Genomic DNA, 18,522 nt, shown 5'->3' on the forward strand with positions numbered 1-18,522 from the left:
CCAGCAAGATTCTCACCGGGCGTCCCAGGGGTCCAGGGAGGCCTCTGGGGCCAATCAGACCTCGGGGACCCTGCAAGGAAGGGGTCATATAATCCCAGCATCAGAGGTATATACTCTTAAAACTTTCATGGCCCAAAGGAATTCCTCCCATCCCCTCCACAGGCAAAGGAGTCTGGGGTCTCCCAATACTCACCGGCTCTCCAGCCTGGCCGGTGGGCCCTGGAGGTCCTTGCAGGCCCTGTGGAAAGTGTCATCATTATTCGGAGTGGGGAAGTACAGCCCCTTTCAGAGTCAGTCTGATAGCTCCATATTTCTGCAGACTGAACTCACAGACGCGAGGCCTCAACTTACCACCCCACATCCGAACCCTAAAGCTAGCTCTCAGCACCAAAGCTGACCTGCAGAGGTCGCTGGGGCTCCCTGCTCCTCTAACAGGCCCCAGATACCATTTAGTCTGTTTCTGTTTAATTGGTTTTTTTTTTTTTTTAATAATAAGAATAGAAGTCAGGGCTTCATATACGGTAGGCAGGCAAATGCTCCACCACTGAGCCATGGCCCCAGCCCCTCACTGGGGAATTCTAGGCAGGTGCTCCACCACTGAGCCACACACCCCAGCATCTCACCGAAGAATTCTATCCTAGGGTTCTACCAATGAGCCATTTTCCCAGCATGCTGAGGGATTCTAGGCAAGAGCTCTCCTGCTGAGCCATCACCCAAGCCCTTGTTCCTCAGGCTTCTGAACCTCCAAACCAGCCTTATTCCTAAACCTTCCTCCAACTTTACCTTCTCACCGTCCTCTCCTGGGGGACCAGGTTGCCCTACATGTCCAAAGTCACCCTAGAGCAGAGGAGGGGGAGGACGTTGGAATGGATTAGCACATGCAGGAACACTCACTCCAGTGAGTGACAGGGTATGAAGCTCCAGTGTGGGACAAGGGCATGGGTATGGGAGGGGCCCCTCACATACTCACCCTCTGGCCCTTCTCACCAGGCAGCCCTGGAAGGCCATCGAAGCCCCGGTCACCCTGTGGGAAGAGACAGAGGCTGCATTGAACCCTTGATCCTGACACCCTCCACCCCCAACCTGGCCCCATCACCTACCTTAGGTCCTGTGTCTCCTGGGAGACCCCGAGCCCCATCTGCTCCAGCTCGGCCCTATGAAGAAAGTGAGGCCAAAGTCAAGGACAAATGGCAGCTGTGTACTGCCTTTCACTGACCCCTTTCCCAGGGGGACTTTCCCATTCTGGTTTTGTTTTGTTTTTGTTGAGGTAGGCTCTCTCTGTGTCGCCCCGGTTGGCCTGGTACTCACTGTGCTGGGGTAAAGTCATGTGCCACCACACCGGGCTAGTGTTTTCATTTAAAAGCACTTATTATTTGTTTGTGTTTGTTACTGTGTGTGAGCGAGCACACACTCACAAGTGGCTCACATGTGGAGGTCAGAGGACAACTTCCAGAAGTCGGTTCTCTCCTCCCACCAGGTGAGTCTCGGGATTGAGCTCTGGTCACTAGACCTGGCAGTAAGCACCTCACCTTCTGTAGAAGTTAAAGGATGACCTTGAACTTCTGACTCTCCTGCCTCGTATCCCCAGTCCTGGGGTTACAGGTGTCTTTTTATATGCTGTGCTCCTCAAGCTGATCCCGCCTATACCTCAGACCCCAGACCAAGCATTTCGCCTGTTCTCAGGTCCGCTAGAAGCTATGACGTGCCAAACCCTTCTCCACACACTGCCTGCCTTCAACGCTCGGGTCCCTCTGATAACAGGGGAAGACTCAGAGGGTGAGAAAGCATAATTTAAGAACTTAGAAGTTACTCACTGTCTTGCCTTCCCGGCCAGGAGGCCCAGGAGGGCCCTGTAATCCTCGGGGACCCTATGGTGGGAAATAAGAAGAAAGGATTAAAAAGGAAGGTTTATGATTGATTTTTTTTTTTGAGACAGTGTCTCACACCATGTGACTCTGGTGGACCTAGAACTCACTGTATAAACCAGGCTGGCCTTGAATTCACAGAGATTTGCCTGTTTCTGCCTTCTGAATGCTGGGATTAAAGGTGTATACGACCACACCCAGTTTGTTTTATTTATTCTTGAGACAGGGTCTCTGAAAGCCCAGTCTGGCCTCAGACTCTCTAAGTAACTGAGGTTGACCTTGACCACCTGATCCTTTGAACCTCCAGCCTCTACCCGGCCCCCCCATCCCCCCCGCCCCACCCCCGCCCCAGGGCTGGGATGACAGCTGCACACCCATTCCTGGTTTACGTGGTGCTGAGGCTGTAACCCAGGGTTTCATGTATGCTAGGCAAGTGCTTTCCCAGCTGAGCCCCAACCTCTAGCTCAGGACCTATTTTAAATCATTCGCTAGGAGGGGCAATAATTTCAAAGGTATATTTCTATTCCTTTTGTTATTTTCTTCAACCAGCATTTTATCCTATATCCTTAGGAGGAAGTTTTTCTGTCTAATCCATCCCCCACCCCTCACATCCCTCCAATCTCACCTGTGGCCCTACTTCTCCTGATTCACCTTTCAGACCTGGATATCCAGGAAGGCCCTTGGGGGACAAGAGATGGAGGAATTGAGCAAGGTGGCTGTCTGGCATGGGTGCATCCCTCTTCTCAATGCAGACCCCTTACTCACCACAGGGCCTGGGCGCCCAGTGAGTCCCACTGGACCAGGGGGTCCTTTCATGGAGAGCTGGAAAGACAGACAGAAGCGAGAGTCCCCCACGAGACCACAGAATCATTGCTATAGTTAGAGCGAGCCTCCCCCATTCGCAGGTTGCAAATTTGTCCCCCAGATCATATGTTGATAACACTTTGAGGAAGATTGAAATTGGATGAAATCAGAGGGGTGGGGTCCCCATAATGGCAATCAGTCTCATCCTAGAACATTTACAATGCACTCAACCAAGAGGCAGAGTTCTGCTCTGGGAACCATAAGCCTGAATCAGCTGTTCTTCATAAACCACCTGGGCTCAGGATTTCACCATAACAACAGAAACTCATAGCAAGCATCTTCGGGAGAGAGGTCCTCTGTATCCCGAGCAGGCCTGCATGAACCTTTATTTCTGCCATCCCTCACACGGCACACTCACCTGAGCCTGCTGCAGTATCGCCTGCGCCTGGGCCTGCTGGAAGGACACTGGGGGGCCTTTCGATGAGCTGCTCGCCAAAGGGAACTGAGGAGCAACCAGATAGTGAGCCGAGGTCCAGAGAAAGGCACCAGGCCAGAACTCCACTCCCCAAGCACGGGGCACCCCCATCCTTACCGGCATCATAATTACGGTGCCAGGTAGACCCCGGATTCCATCAACACCTGGAATTCCTGGGAGGCCAGCAGGACCCTGAGAGAGGGAGGGAGACAGAGGGATGAACAGAACTGAGGTGGGGGTGGGAGACAGAAAAGGAGAGGGGAGAAAGAGGGAGAGACCCAAAGAAGACAGGGAGAGGGGAACAGTGAGAGAGAGAGAGACAAAGAATCTGAGGAGGAAGAGAGAAGGGGGCAGAGAGAGGGAGACAGCGACAAAGGTGACATGAGAGAGATGGGGGGAAAACGGCAGAAATGGATGAACAAGGGAGACAGACATGGATGTAGGAGACAGGTGAGCACTCATGGAGGCTGGAGGGATGACTCAGCAGTTAGGAGCCCTTGATGTATGATCATGAGGACTGGAGTTCGGATCCTAGCGCCCAAGTGACAAGCCAAGCATCCCACAAAGGAATGCAACACAGTTTTCAGAGATCCAACGCCCCCTCCGGTCTCTGGACGTGCACAGGTATGGGCACACACATATTCATAAACACTCCCTCACTTGCACGTGCACACACACGCACGCACACATACAGACATAAATAAGGAGAGCTTCACCAAGACAGCTCAGCAGGCCAGGGCACATGCCGTGCCGCCTGGTGGCCTGATTTGATCCCTGGGATCCACATGGTGGAAGGAGAGAACTGACTTCTGCAAGGCGTCCTCTGACCTCCACTCAAGTGCCGGGGTAACTGCCACCACCCGACTACATACACACACACACAGAGAGAAAACGATAAATTAAGACATCATAAAATATTTAAAGACACACAAAACAGACATGAGGAGAAAAGTAGGATGGTTCCCAGTAACCAGTAGAAGGTGAGAGAGAAGGTTCACAGATGGGGTCAGAGTCACTTCAGGGACGGTGCTCCTGATTCCAGCCCCCACACCCACACATTCAAGTCTTCACACTCCCAACCTGAAGACCCACCCCTGCAAAGGGGTGCACTCAGTGGGGAGTCTCTTACCGGTAGACCTCGGTCCCCAGGGAATCCTGGAGGGCCAGGAGGACCTGGAGGACCAGATATTCCCTGTGAAGACAGAGAAAAAAGAAGTCTCAGGAGATATAAAATTTGAGCTTGGCTGGCTTCTTACCCACCTTGTAACTTTAACTTCAGGCAGACTTCCCTGCACTCTCTGCCTTTTAGCCAGCTCCCCCATGGTCTGTGACCTGGACCACCCTCAACTTCACACCCTAGGTGTCTTTTTTTTTTTTTTTTTTTTTTTTTTTTGGTTTTTCGAGACAGGGTTTCTCTGTGGTTTTTTTGGAGCCTGTCCTGGAACTAGCTCTTGTAGACCAGGCTGGTCTCGAACTCACAGAGATCCGCCTGCCTCTGCCTCCCGAGTGCTGGGATTAAAGGCGTGCGCCACCACCGCCCGGCCCTAGGTGTCTTTTTGACATATCGTTTGGTGCTGACTATCCAATGACCTCCAGACAACACTATAATCTAAGTGCTCTCTGTGCACACCTTTAATCCCAGCACAGGAGGCTGAGGCAGGAAGATCAAGAGACGGATTACAGTCAGGCAGTGGTGGCACACAACTTTAATCCCAGCACTCAGGAGGCAGGGGCAGGAGGATCTCTGTGAGTTCGAGGCCAGCCTGGTCTACAGAGTGAGTTCCAGGACAGGCTCCAAAGCTACAAAGAAACCCTGTCTTGAAAACCCAAAAGGTGGGGGCGGGAATGCAGTCTGGGCTACATAGTGAGATTGAGCTCAGCCTGGGCTTTATAAAGAGTAAGACAGAAGAGAGTGAGAGCAGCTACTTAGCGTCTAGCCACACAGCTGATTTGTACATGGACTCGAGAAGAAAGGGGGTGGGACTAGGACCAGTACTCACCCGGGGTCCTGGGGCTCCTGCAGGTCCCTCGAACTGCTGTCCCTGGAGGGAAAAATAAGTGTGAACCCTGTTCTCATGAGGCCCCCCAACCTCCTCCTACTCCCATTCTCTTACCCGCTCTATTCTTGCAGGCTCTCCTTTTTCTCCCTTTTCTCCAGCACCCTGGGGACAGTGGGCAGAGAGGAGATGTGAATCCAACCCCTGACTCCAATGTGGAAGGAGACAACTGTCTTCTGAAAGTCGCCCAGGTGAAGGGCGTCAACTCCAAAGATCCTTATCACATGGCTGGGCCTCTTCCCCAGTGAGGCTGGCACCTTGCTCAACCCTGTGGCCACCCACAGGTAACTCATGGAGTCAGTGAGTGTGTGACACCCGTATGGCAAGTGAGTTACAACACTTGACACACGTGATGACTTATCTTCATTGCGTTTGACAGGGCTTCTCTGTATAGCCCTGGCTGTCATGGATCTCACTCTGTAGACCAGGCTGGCCTCGAACTCAGAGATCCGCCTGTCTCTGCCTCCTGAGTGCTGGGATTAAAGGTGTGCACCACCAAAGGCAACAGGATTTGAAACTGCCTCAGAGAGGCCAGGTGTGGTGGCAAACGCTTTAATCCCAGCACTTGCTGCTGGAGGTGGATGTGATGGGGAACATTGTCACCTCAACAGGCTCTAGACCCATCTAAAACAAGTCGCTTGGCATGCCTGTGGCCGAGGCAGGTGGCTCTCTGGACGTTTGAGGGCATCTGGGTCTACATAGCACATTGCAGGATAACCAGGGCTATATAATAAGACCCTTCTCAAAAATAAAATTAAATTAAAAAAAAGCCAGGCGGTGGTGGTGCACACCTTTAGTCGCAGCACTCAGGAGGCAGAGACAGGTGGATCTCTGTGAGTTTGAGGCCAGCCTGGTCTACAGAATGAATTCTAGGACAAGGTCCAAAGCTACAGAGAAACCCTGTCTCAAAAATAATAAAATAATTAAAAACAACAACAAACTGAAACCACCTAGGAGATTGGTGAGATACCACTGTGGGTGTGCTCAGGTGTTTCCAGAGAGAATACACTGAGGGAGGCATCCAGGGGGAAGAAGAAAGCCAGCAGAGAATCAGCACTCCCCAGTTACTGCATCCCCTTCTCCAGGAACTGAACCCCTCCACCACATTCTCCATCTCTATGATGCTCCCTCCACCACATCCTCCATCTCTATGATGCCCCCCCTCCACCACATCCTCCATCTCTATGATGCCCCCCTCCACCACATCCTCCCATCTCTATTAAGGCCCCCTCCACCACATCCTCCCATCTCTGTGATGCCCCTCCTCTACCACATCCTCCATCTCTATGATGGTCCCTCCACCACATCCTCCATCTCTATGATGCCCCCTCCACCACATCCTCCATCTCTATGATGGTCCCCTCCACCACATCCTCCCATCTCTGTGATGGTCCCCTCCACCACATCCTCCCATCTCTATGATGCCCCCCTCCACCACGTCCTCCCATCTCTGTGATGGTCCCCTCCACCACATCCTCCATCTCTATGATGCCCCCCTCCACCACATCCTCCATCTCTATGATGCCCCCCTCCACCACATCCTCCCATCTCTGTGATGCTCCCCTCCACCACATCCTCCCATCTCTATGATGCCCCCCTCCACCACATCCTCCCATCTCTGTGATGCCCCCCTCCACCACATCCTCCCATCTCTGTGATGCTCTCCTCCACCACATCCTCCCATCTCTATGATGCCCCCCTCCACCACATCCTCCATCTCTGTGATGCCCCTCCTCCACCACATCCTCCATCTCTATGATGCCCCCCTCCACCACATCCTCCATCTCTACGATGCCCCTCTCCACCACATCCTCCATCTCTATGATGGTCCCTCCATCACATCCTCCATCTCTATGATGGTCCCTCCACCGCATCCTCCCATCTCTATGATGCCCCCCTCCACCACATCCTCCCATCTCTGTGATGCCCCTCCTCCACCACATCCTCCATCTCTACGATGCCCCCCTCCACCACATCCTCCATCTCTATGATGGTCCCTCCACTGCATCCTCCCATCTCTATGATGCTCTCCTCAAATGCATGAGACCTGGCAACTGTGGACTGATCCCTCTGAAATGTGAGCCAAACAGTCCTCTCCTCCCACCAGTTGTTTCTATCAAGTATTTTGTCACTGCGCCAAGCAGAGTAACAAACAGGACAAGAAGTCAAGAAGTCAGCGTTGGTCTCAGCTCCAACTCCTACTCCACCAGCACCAAGGAGAACCAGACTGTCCCTCTAGACACTTCCACCCAAAGCTTTGACTTAGACACTATCTCTGTGCTCAGGAGACATCCCAAGCTTTTCTCCCCAACCTAGATGGGCTCCCCTGAGCTCTAGAATCTTCTAGTCATCCCTGGTTTGAAATCTTACTTGAATGTCAAACATTACAAATTCAAGACCCCCAGAGGTACTCGGCTTTCTACTTTGTCCTGACGCTCACTTGATGTCCTGCCACACAGCTGCCTTTCTCTGCTTCCTGCACTACTTTCCTTGCTGAGTCAAAAAAAAAAAAAAAAAAAAAAAAAAAAAAAAAAAAAAAAAAAAACTAGACAAGAAGCAATCTAATGGTGGAAGAGCTTGCTTCAGCTTACCCTTTGAAAGGAAACATCATCACAGCATGGAAGGCGTCATGAGGCAGCTGGTCATGTTGTAGCCACAGCCATGAAGCAAGGCAAGAGCCTGAGTACTGGTAATCGCTCCTTTCCTCCTTTCAGTTCAGTAGGAGACCCAGAGCTGGCGCCACCCACATTTATGGTGGGTCATCCCTCATTTAATCTAGTCTAGATAATGCCTCACAGACCTTCCCAGAGGCTTGTGTCTTCCATGAGCCTGTTGAGGTGACGAAGTTAACCAACACAAGCCCTCCAGCAACAAGAGCCAAGTATTCTTGCTAACACTACGTTTCCCCGCTGACTCTCTGGCTCCCTCTACTGTCCACTCAGCAGTCAGGGCGCTCAGGGAGCTAGAAGCAGGGTTCCACTGGAAGTCAAGTGGCTTCTCATCCTGTTTAGACTAAAAGAGCCAGTTGCATCACTGGTCTCTGTCACACAGTTGAGTGCTTGGTAAACATTTTCAACTGCAACTGCACCAGGGTCACACAAAAGCAGCTGACACCAGGCAGACACAGTCAAGAGAAAGAGGGTATTCACATCCATCTCCTGATCCAACCCCTCTAGACTCACAGGAAAGATCTGGAACTCAGTCTGTAAAGGCTGCTCTGCTGCCCGGAACTTGGGGCCCATGGTGGAGTCACCTCCTTCTTCATCCTCCTCAGTAGCCTCAATCTCTGGAGTCCACAGCTCAGTTTCCGCATCAGAGTCAAACTCCTGCTAAGGATATTGAGAACTGTCATCACCTTCACCACCCCGCGTCCTGGCCCAGCACCATCAACTCCCCCACCAACCTGCAAGACAGTGGCATTTTGTCCAGTAGTCAGAGTGGTGGTGATGGCCAAGGGAGTGGGAGTCGGAGGCCAGTGAAGAACCGGCTTCTCTGTCTCTGGAGTATGGAGGAGAGTCTGCAGCAGGCATGGAAGGAGTGTCAGATGTGAACCAAGGACAATCACGACAAAGAGGAGACAAAAGAAGAGCCAAGTCTCTCCCTCAGTGTTGCTTCCCACCGATGGTGGAGGGCAAGGGGAGAAGGGCAAGTGCCCTGCACAACTGGTCCAAGACAGCCAGAGGCAGAACCAGCTACAGAGGAGCAGAACAGGGCCGAGTCTCTCAGGCCTGGGAGCAGAACTGGATTGGCTCCAGGGCCCAGTGATTAAAGTCAAGAGCCAGCACTCAGGGCCAGACTCCCGGAAGCCCAACCTCACACGTCCTCTCTCAGGACAGCTCAGCAGTCAGCCAGCCAGGCTGCAGCTCCTCCAGCCTGGACAGCTGCAGAAGAACTGGGTCAAGGCAGAGAAGGAAAGCCATGGGGTGTAGGTCAGAATCAGGGGCTGACAAGGGCATGTTACTCTTGGAATTCATGTGGAATAGAAAGATCTGGAACCAACATGTAGCTAACAGTCAGTGACCAACCCCTCTAACCAAGGACTTCAAGCAGTGACCCAACCAATGACTTTGGACCCACCTGTCAATAACCTACAAAATTAACCCAAATTATTCCAAGGATCGGTGACTGCTAAGTGAGCCCCACCTTCACGATTCCCACCAAAGGATCCAAACAGATACCCTCCCATCCAGGGATCCGACTGTGACCCCAACCAGTGGAATCATCCAACAAAAATCACTATTTAGTGATCCCCGAAATAATGAGCCTTCTCTGGGGTCCCCAATCAATTATTCCACTAATAGTGACCTCATCATGTCTTCCAGTAATCTCCTTAACAAATAACCCTTCACCTTTAATCTTTAACTAGTGTGTTGATTCGTTCTAAGTCAACTTGAGCCAACCTAAAACCCCCTGGCAAAGAGCTTCTGTGAGTGATTGTCTAGATCAGGCGGGCGGGTGGCGTGTCCCTGGGAAATTGCCTTGATTGTTAACTGATGTGTAAAGACCCAGCCCACTGTGGCTGGCACCTCCTAGGCAAGGGTTCTGAACAGTATAAGAAAAGCAAAAGCTAGCTGAGAGCAAGCAAACACGCAAGAATCATGGGTTTATTCTCTCTCTGCTGCCACTGTGGATGCAACACTTGAAGCTGCTGCTCCGACTTCCCAAAAATAACAGACTGAGACTGTAAAATGAAATAAGCCCCTCTTTCCGCCAAGTTGCTTTGGGCCGGGATAGATGTGGGGCTGTTGCTTTTGTTTTCAAGTGTGTGTGTGTGTGTGTGTGTGTGTGTGTATGTGTGTGTGTGTGTGTGCACTCACTGGAGCACCGCATCACTGACAGGGGCATCAGATCCCTTGGAACTGGAGCTACAGGCTGTCAGGATCCAGGTAAACGGGTGCTTGGAACTGAACCCAGTCTCCAATGCAAGAGCAGCAAGAGCTCCTGACTGCTGCACCCTCTCTCCAGCCCCTTGCTCAGGATATTTTAGCGCAGCAATAGGAATGGGGCTGCATAGAATACTGTCCTCCAGGGCTATCCTTAATATCTATTGCCATCTTCATGGAAAGCAACTATGACTATGAAAGACCCTCAAGACCCAGCCTGTGGCCACTCTCTTACAGAGGGAGGTGGTGAGGAGGCCACTGGCCCCTCATCAGAGATTCCAACCACTCTCCCCCATATCCCTCTCCCCACTTCTGTAACTCTGCCCAGGCTGCACATGGTCTCCTGATCTCTGGAAAGCAAAGAGTACTGAGGTGTAAGGAAGAGGACTCCAGCTGTGCAGCTAAGGGGAAAGTAAGCATCCACACTTAGGGTGACCGCTCAAGGGTCAGCCACACCCCTGTGTGTACCCTCACCTTAGCTCTGTAAGTACACCCCACCAACTCACTGGTTCCCCAAACTAGATCCGAGTGGAATCGTGCCTTCGTTGGTCCTTAGTTCCCTATCTGTTGTCCATGTCTTCCCAGGAAAGTTCACCAACAAAGACCACCAAAACACCAACAGCCTCCTAGTGAGACCTCCCGCTAGGAGCTCCCTACTGTTACCTCAGTGAACACTTCCTCAACCAGCAATACTAAACAGCAGCCTCAGGAAGTGAGGGTGATCAGGATGTGACATCTGTCACCATGGACCTCCAGGCTGACTGGGCTGTTCTAGTTGGTGAGGCAGGTGTCCCCTTCCTCCCTCCCTGCTCCATGTGTGTATCTCCTGAAATTAAAGTTCAAAGTGGATAACCTTCCCTGATGGGGTATGGGAGTGTCTCAGGATGAGTTCCCAGGTGGAGCCCTCACCAATGACCCTCAGCAGTGAACCCCACACACTGGCACAATAACCATGCAGCTGTAACCAGTTACCCCACCTGATGAACACCCTACTGTTAAGAACACATCATGAACCTCATCGTCATCAGGTCCTCTTGTGTTCAGAGGTGTCTCCTCCAGCTTCTCCCGACTGGAATAAACATGAGGGAGCCCCTGATGCAGGACCTGGCATCACCCTTGGCTGAGAGAACCAAACCTCAGGTGTCAGGCCCTAAGGACCAACACAAAGATGAGGGACCAGAGATGGGTGATCAGGAAGCAAAGAGAGAGAGGTCTAAGATTCTTACCTGGTTCTTGGGGGTACCAGGGGTTGGGCTCAGCCTTGAGGCCTCCTTGTTCTTTTTCTTTCTTCCCTTCCCCTTTCGACCCCGCCCCTTCTTCTTTCCTTTGCCCTTGCGACGAGGAGTGGTTGTTTCCGGTTCATCCTTGGGGACCTGAGGAAAGGGTTCTAGTCAGGACTAAAAACTCTCCCCCCTTTAGAAATGCTATCGCCTGACTCCCTGAGGGCCACGACACGGTCCATAGTTGTCATTCAACTACACGTGTGTATACGTGTGTGAGTGTGTGTGTGTGAGTGTGTGTGTGTGTGTGTGTGTGTGGAGTGTGTTCAAGTGTGCGCACATGCACACAGATGCCAGAGGTCAGCTTTGGGTGTTATTCCTCAGGCACCAGCACCTTTGTTATTGCTGTGGAAACAGTTTTTTACTGGCCTGGAGCTCACCAGTTAAGCCAGGCTGACAGGGCAGCGAGCCCCAGGGGTCTGTCTGCCTTTGCCTTCCCAGCACGAGGGTTACAAGTGCCACCATGTTCAGCTTTTCCGCGCAGACTCTAAAGACCAAACAGGTCCTGGTGCTCGAAAGTGAGCCAGGTTTCCTGACTGAACCATCTTCCCCATCCCCGGACTGATTTTCTGTTGTTGTTGTTATTGTTGTTTTGGAGACAGGGTTCTACTACCTAGCCTAGGTTGCCCTCCATGTCCTCTGGCATCAGCCTCCTGAGTACCGAGGCGTCATGTGTGCCTCATTACACCTGGCTTACGGTTAAAGTCATCTTCTGGAATTAGTCCTGCGTTCAGGGTCTAAAGTTGCTCAGCTCTTTGTTTCTGGGTCATAGTCCACTCTTTCTTGATACCTAGAGCCAGGGATGACTCGCCTGCCACCTGGAGCCCCTCACTCACCTCTGTGGCTGGGGGACCTGGGGTTTCACAGTCAGGGAGGTAGTGTTCACAGGCCCGGAAGGCAGCCTGAGGGTCTGCAATTAACAGCAGCTCCTGGATGTCTCCCTGCACAGGAGGAAAAGGAGCCATAGGATGATCCTGGCCCATGCTCCCCAGCATTTCTCTGCCCCTTCCTGCCATAGAGCCTCAGCTTCCCACCCAGGGCACCCTAAGGAGGGGAAACCTGTAGCCCCTCCACCTGTAACTCACCAAATCCATGACACCACAGGACAAAACACACCCAGTGTGACAGTTAAGCTTGCCAACTTTTAAAATTACACTGATTTATTTAAAGTATGTATGCATACATGCACAAGTGTGCCAGGAAGCTCGCATGTGGAGGTGAGAGGACAGCCTTCAGGATTGAGTTCTCTCCTTCCACCACACAAATTTCGGGTTTGAACTCAGGCCCACAGGTTTGGTGGCAAGCACCTTTACTGACTGAGCCATGCCCTGGATGCTGGATCCCTGGATCCATGGGCCTCTGCATCATGTGGTGGTCTCAGCGACCTGTCCCAGCACTTACTCAAGCAGGGACCAAGTATACGTCACATGGTGACCTGATCGCTTGTTGATTTACTAATGGTCTAGTGTATGGTGCTGCCTTCCCTCAGCTCTGTGGGACTAGGTGGAAGCTGGGCTCTCTCCTTCTCTGTTCTCTTCTAGTTTAGGCTGAAGACAAAGCTCCCCAGCCTCTGCCTCAGTTTCCCCTGCCACTGAACTCCATACCTCAAAAGTCTCCTCCCTGCTGTCCTGGGTTCCCATCATGGTAAGTCCATCTGTGCGGATAAGCCGAGGTCCCTGACCAGACACGGGCGGCTGAGGTTCACAGTCAGTCACCAGGGTCAGTTTGTCACCACTCATGCTGACCGCCACACGGTGCCACCTGCAAGGGGAATGAGTCTCAGTGCACGGATTTCCGCAGGGTACCCTTTCCCCTTTCCCATACTCACCTGCCATCCATGAGGTTGACCTGCTCGGGGAAGGGCCTGAAGGAGTCGCCAAGGAGACCCAGAGCTGGCCCTAGTGTCAGCCCCAGCTGCCGGATGCCCTTCTCATCATAAATGGACAAAAGGACAGACTGATTGGCTGACTGGCCCCGCACAGTGAACAGCACCGAAAAGTCCTCAGGAAATTGCCCATCTTTGCCGGCAGAGGAGAAGGGGGCAGTTAGACCACTAGGGAGACTTCACCCTTCCAGGATGGCCCCCACCCCAGCCTTCCTGCCCTGACTCACCTGGAAAGAGCTGCCACGTGGGGACACTGAGCAGGCTGGATTTGTCCACCCGGAATGCTCGGTCGCCATGTGGAGTTCTCTGGGGACACATGCCAGGCCCCTCAGCAACCCCAACTTGGTTCCTGTGCACCCCCAAGGCTTCCAGAACATCCACAGGCTCCACTGTAGAAAGATGGCAGGGTGAGGAGGCGTGGTCAGAACTGGCCCAGGAGTCAGACCTGACCGCATGGCCCCCAGTCCTGAGAGCTACTCAGAAGGCTGAGGCAGGAGGACCTCCACCTGGTCTGCCAGAGTGTTCAAGGTCACACTGAGCAACTTAACAAGACTTTGTCTGAAAGTTGGGATGGAAACAAACAAAACTCTCAACTCCAAAAGACTTAGTCAGAGTTTGGGGGCTCCCTCCTCCCCCAAGTCCAGGGAGCAGCAGGCAGCCTGGGACCAGCAGCACTTCCCCCACAATCCCACAGATGTCACCGCTACATCAGTCTATTGACTCTGGTTTGTTTTTTTTTTTTTTTCTCCTAAGTTTTTGGTGAGAAAAAAAAAAAAAGCTGACCTAGTTCTATGATGAATCAAAGGTTCCTGGCCGGATCCCCAGAACCAAGCCTTCCCCTTCTCTCTTCGCCCCCACACTGGCTCCTTGGGCAGTTTCCCGGCATGGAGCCCCCTTGCTAGGGAAAACCCACAAGAGGAAAAAGGATGTGTTTGTGGGGGTGCACTCTTCTTAGACTCCATAACCTCCTACCTTGGATCCCCAGCCCACGGCCCTCTCCCTCCTATTCTCCCATCTAACTCCCCCTGGCATCCTCCATCCGGGTCCCTCATCTAACTTCTGCTCTGACCTCTTCCTTTATCTTTCCCTGTTCCTCCATCTCACCTGGGACCAGTTTTATCATCTTCCCATCTCCTCCTTCTGACTTCTATTTCTGATAACCCTCCCCCTCTCTCATCCCAGAAAAGAAAGAATTGGTCTGGCCCAAAAGGCCCCTAATCCAAGCAATCCTCGCAGCCCCACCCAGGCAGCTTGAACACTCTTAACTGGATCCACATGGCTTGGGTAGGGCGGGTAAGGGCTTCCCCTGGGCCCAAAGCCCCTGGCCTGTACCCTCCCCTAGCAAACTGTCCCACTAACCCCCTGACCCAGACTCTTGGCAGGATCCAGGTTCTGAGGAATCTGCCATGACCTCACTCCAGGGTGGCTCAGCTGACTTCATCACTGAAAACTGAGTTAGGGGACCAGACTTGGGGAGGAAGGGACCTGGATGAAGACCTCCATCCCAACCCCCCCCCCTTTGCCTCCCAAACTCTGCAGAGTTCTGTTCCCATCCCTTCATCCTTGTCCCTGCCCGTTCTACCTTCTTTTTGTCCCACTATCCATGGCTCAATTCTGAACCAATCAACAATCAATCTTGCTTTCTTGGTACTCTGTCCTCTCTCTCTCTCTCTCTCTCTCTCTCTCTCTCTCCCCTCTCTCCCTCTCCCATCTGTAATTGTCTCTTCAGTGGCCAGGCTGTCATTAAGAGGTATTTGGATTATAGCCCCCCTGGGGCTCAATTTGGGCTCTCAGGCTCTGCTAACCACAAGGGTCATTCCCCAGTGGACCATTCCAGCTGTCCCCTCTAGACTGGGAGCCCCTGGGAAGATTTAGAACCACAACATCCTCCAATAGAGCACTCTGCCCAGCTCAGTTTGTTTTTGTTTTCGTGATCCTACCTTAAACCAGGCTGGCCTTGAACTCCCGACCCTCTGTCGCTCACCTCCACAGCACTAAGACGACAGACACACACTGCCATACCCATTTATACAGCGCGGGGATGGAACACAGGGATGTGTGCGTGCTAGATGAATACTCTACCAGCTGAGCCGTATCCTAGCACAAACTCCAATTCCTATGCAGCAGGAAAAGAGGATCTCCCCTTGGTCACTGCGAACTCCCATTTCAAAAGTCCTTACGGCCATCTAACCGGAATCACTCTTGCTTCAATCTCCAGTCCTCGCTGCAATGACCTTTCAGCAGCTAACTGCCCTTTCCCTCGCATGGCTCCGTGACAAGGAGGCACACAAGAGCCATTGAGTCCTCCCCCACATACACACCCCTCTCCCTGCTTTGGTCAAGGCGTCTAGGGAGGCCTGGTAGAGTGTAAGATGTGGAGGGAGGCAGAGAGAGAGCAGGCTGGATCGTGGATGGAATTCCCCAAAAATTCATGCATGAAAATTTTTGCAAGCATGGGACTTGCCACTGATTGAGGTGTAAGCAGTTAATTAGATAAAAAGGGTTAAGGACTTGACAAGATGGCTTAGCAGGGGAAGGTACTTGCTGCCAGGCCTGATGACCTGAATTTGATCCCAGGAACCCACATGGTGGAAGGAGAGACAGCTCTCTCCTTCAAGTTGTCTGACCTCCACATGTGTACTGTGGCATGCACGTGTACACACACACACACACACACACACACGAAATTAATGTAAAAAAGAAAGTTCTAAACCTGATGCCATTGTTCGGCATGAGTGGGGGTCCTGGCAGCAAGATTTCCACACCATATACCCCACAAGCCAGACTTGCCACAGGAGATGGAGCCATTAACCCCAAGGAGATGTCTCCCACGCCATGCAGGGGAAAATCTGACCAAATTACTGAGTGGGCGGCTGGCTATGGAAGTTGACAGCATTCGCCTGTGGACCGTGGGGAAGCATGTGTGAGAATCTGAAAACACAGGAGTGATCTTCTGTCCGGGTGGCAGATGGGGTTGCCTGGGTGTGGCCTGCGATGCACATTCCTGGAGTCCCAAGGGGTCTTGTATTCTGAGGTCACATGACCCCGAGGTTGTGAGAGCGTGAGAATGGGGCATAGGCCAGCACGAGGTTCTCCACGTGGGCAGGAACCTCCTAATACTGAGCAGAAATTAGGAACGTGGGGTCGGTGTATGCCGGAGGGACAGAATGCATCCTCCTTTACTTCTGCAAGATGATCTAGATCATAGAAGCCCTGGTCATCCATCACTTGGAGAATCATCGTGTCCTCTGACCATTGCCACACGCAGAACCCTAAGAGGCGTGGTTGGGGCTCCAGGCCAGATGCTCACAGCTGGGCATGCGTCAGCGATGACTCACCCGTCCCTTAGCCCTGGGGACCCTCTTGGGGACCCTGAGAAATTCTTCAGCAAAAATCACCCCAGGATCTTGCAGCTGGGGTGCGATGCAACTTCCACTTGACCACCCCCGCAGGCACTCAGCCCCACTTCGTCCCTCGCCGCACCCGCCTCGCCCCTCGCTGCCGCCCTCCCGAGGGCCCTGTCCATGGTGCTGATGTTGTGGCTCTAGGGAGAAGGGTGGGGGAGGGGATGTGGGGGAGGGGAACCAATTTCGGGCAAAGACCTGCAAAAGGGTCAGAGAGATGGCTGAGGTGGGGTGCTTGCCGCCAAGCCTAATGACCTGAGTTCAATACCAGGGACCCACACGGTGGAAGGAGACCTGACCCTTGAAAGTATCATCTCAGCTACACACACTCTGTGGCACAAGTGTACATACACACATACACACACAGAGATAGATGATAGATAGATAGATAGATAGATAGATAGATAGATAGATAGATAGATAGATAGATAGATAGATAAAGATAATTTTAAATAGAGTTCCTGATATGCCAGCCTCAGAATCAGTCACTCATGTTCCCACATGCAATCATATAAACCCCCAAATCCCAACGACAGCCAACCAAAGACAAATAAACACATCGGTAACATACACGATTGCTCTAAAATTCATCCCCATGGTTTAGGGGTGAAACTTGGTAGAGACAGTGCTTCCCTAGCATGCTGGTGGCCCTGGAGTCCATCCCCAGCACTGCATAACCTGGCATCCAGCATCTGGAGGATAGAGGCAGAAGGATTGGAAGTTCAAGGCTACAGCCTGGCTACATGAGACCCTATTTCATGTAACAGACCGGGGGGTGGGGGAGGACGGGGACGGGACGGTTACAGCGCCAGGGCCACGCTGAACTCTCACATCTGACTGCACACTCTCCCAGGGACTGCCCTGTCACCCACATTTACACAATCCCAGTCAACCCTCACCCCCAACTGCACACAAACCTCTGTAAAACTACAGGTTTTTTTTTGTTTTTTTTTAAGGCAAGCTCTCATATAGCTCGACCTCATATAGCCTCAACTTCCTAGTCCTGGGGTACATATGTACCATTATGCAGGATTTTATTGGTACCGAGGATGGACCCCAGAACTTAGTACATGCTAGAAAAGCTGTCTACCAACTGAGCTACAGCCCTATGCTCCACCGACCCACCCCGTTCCTCTTTAGAGACTGGGTCTGCTTCTGCAGCCAAAGATGCCCTTGAATTCAGGTAGCCCAGACTAGTCTTGAACCAGCAATCCATCTGACTTTTCCTCTGGAGTGTTGGGATTGCACCACGCCCGCAGCATTCATCTTCACATGCCAGCTCGTAAACACAGACACACGTTTCCTGGCAACAGCCCCCTCCCCAGTGTCACATAACACACACCAACTAGAACTAGACCCTAGGGTCTCCATATCACCATGGCACCCGTTACGAATGATCTCTCCCTTGCACACACGTCTTGGGGTCTCCCTTGCACCCCCAAATGCCATTCCAGCCCTTCGTCCCGCCTCACCAGCCAGCGTCCAGGACACGAGCTGCAGGGAGGCCAGGAGCAGGCAGAGGCCGGCCCGAAGCTGGTTCAGTCTCCGGCTGTCTCTCATCCCAGCGGGGCCCCAGTGCGCCTAGGCCAAGGGGGAAGTGGACTGGGCTGCGGAGGAGCAGCCACTCTGGGCACCCCGAGGCTGTGAGGATCTGCAGAAGACTTGCCTGAGACCCCGCCCTGGCCGCGCCCTGGCCGGGCGGGGCCTGGGCAGCAGGCGGGGGAGACCCACAGCCGCACGGAAAAAGTTTGCGAAGTGGGCGCCACACGCTGATTGGCTGGCTGAGATCTGTGGCTCTTCTTGCCGGACTCCACTACTTGGAAGATGGGTCACGCCCACCAGCCCTAGACTCCCGGAGTGGGGGCGGGG

General features: G+C 52.7%; 1 protein-coding gene across 2 annotated transcripts in view; it reads right to left on the reverse strand.

Annotated features, from left to right (window-relative positions):
• The window catches only part of Col5a3 (collagen type V alpha 3 chain), a 48,211-nt gene extending 29,942 nt beyond the window's left edge, over window positions 1-18,269 (reverse strand). Inside the window, exons 1-21 of one of the 2 annotated variants that reach the window (XM_041657566.1) lie at window positions 18,126-18,269; window positions 13,477-13,638; window positions 13,193-13,382; window positions 12,969-13,125; window positions 12,201-12,305; window positions 11,311-11,457; window positions 8,605-8,718; window positions 8,384-8,527; window positions 5,259-5,306; window positions 5,145-5,186; window positions 4,274-4,336; window positions 3,262-3,336; window positions 3,088-3,171; window positions 2,631-2,687; window positions 2,491-2,544; window positions 1,815-1,868; window positions 1,101-1,154; window positions 971-1,024; window positions 784-837; window positions 194-238; window positions 17-70 (exon numbers count right to left, since the gene is read on the reverse strand). In XM_041657566.1, coding sequence (XP_041513500.1) covers window positions 17-70; window positions 194-238; window positions 784-837; window positions 971-1,024; window positions 1,101-1,154; window positions 1,815-1,868; window positions 2,491-2,544; window positions 2,631-2,687; window positions 3,088-3,171; window positions 3,262-3,336; window positions 4,274-4,336; window positions 5,145-5,186; window positions 5,259-5,306; window positions 8,384-8,527; window positions 8,605-8,718; window positions 11,311-11,457; window positions 12,201-12,305; window positions 12,969-13,125; window positions 13,193-13,382; window positions 13,477-13,638; window positions 18,126-18,213 — 1,845 coding nt within the window. In that variant the 5' untranslated portion in view covers window positions 18,214-18,269. Of the gene's footprint in view, window positions 1-16; window positions 71-193; window positions 239-783; window positions 838-970; window positions 1,025-1,100; window positions 1,155-1,814; window positions 1,869-2,490; window positions 2,545-2,630; window positions 2,688-3,087; window positions 3,172-3,261; window positions 3,337-4,273; window positions 4,337-5,144; window positions 5,187-5,258; window positions 5,307-8,383; window positions 8,531-8,604; window positions 8,719-11,310; window positions 11,458-12,200; window positions 12,306-12,968; window positions 13,126-13,192; window positions 13,383-13,476; window positions 13,639-18,125 lie in introns of both variants that reach the window. The other variant, XM_041657565.1, reaches the window with a different exon arrangement.
• Window positions 18,270-18,522: the final 253 nt, after the last annotated feature.

Source organism: Microtus oregoni, unplaced genomic scaffold (assembly GCF_018167655.1).
Source record: "Microtus oregoni isolate MIOR12 unplaced genomic scaffold, Mior012 000008F_ref0000371, whole genome shotgun sequence".
Lineage (NCBI taxonomy): Eukaryota > Metazoa > Chordata > Mammalia > Rodentia > Cricetidae > Microtus > Microtus oregoni.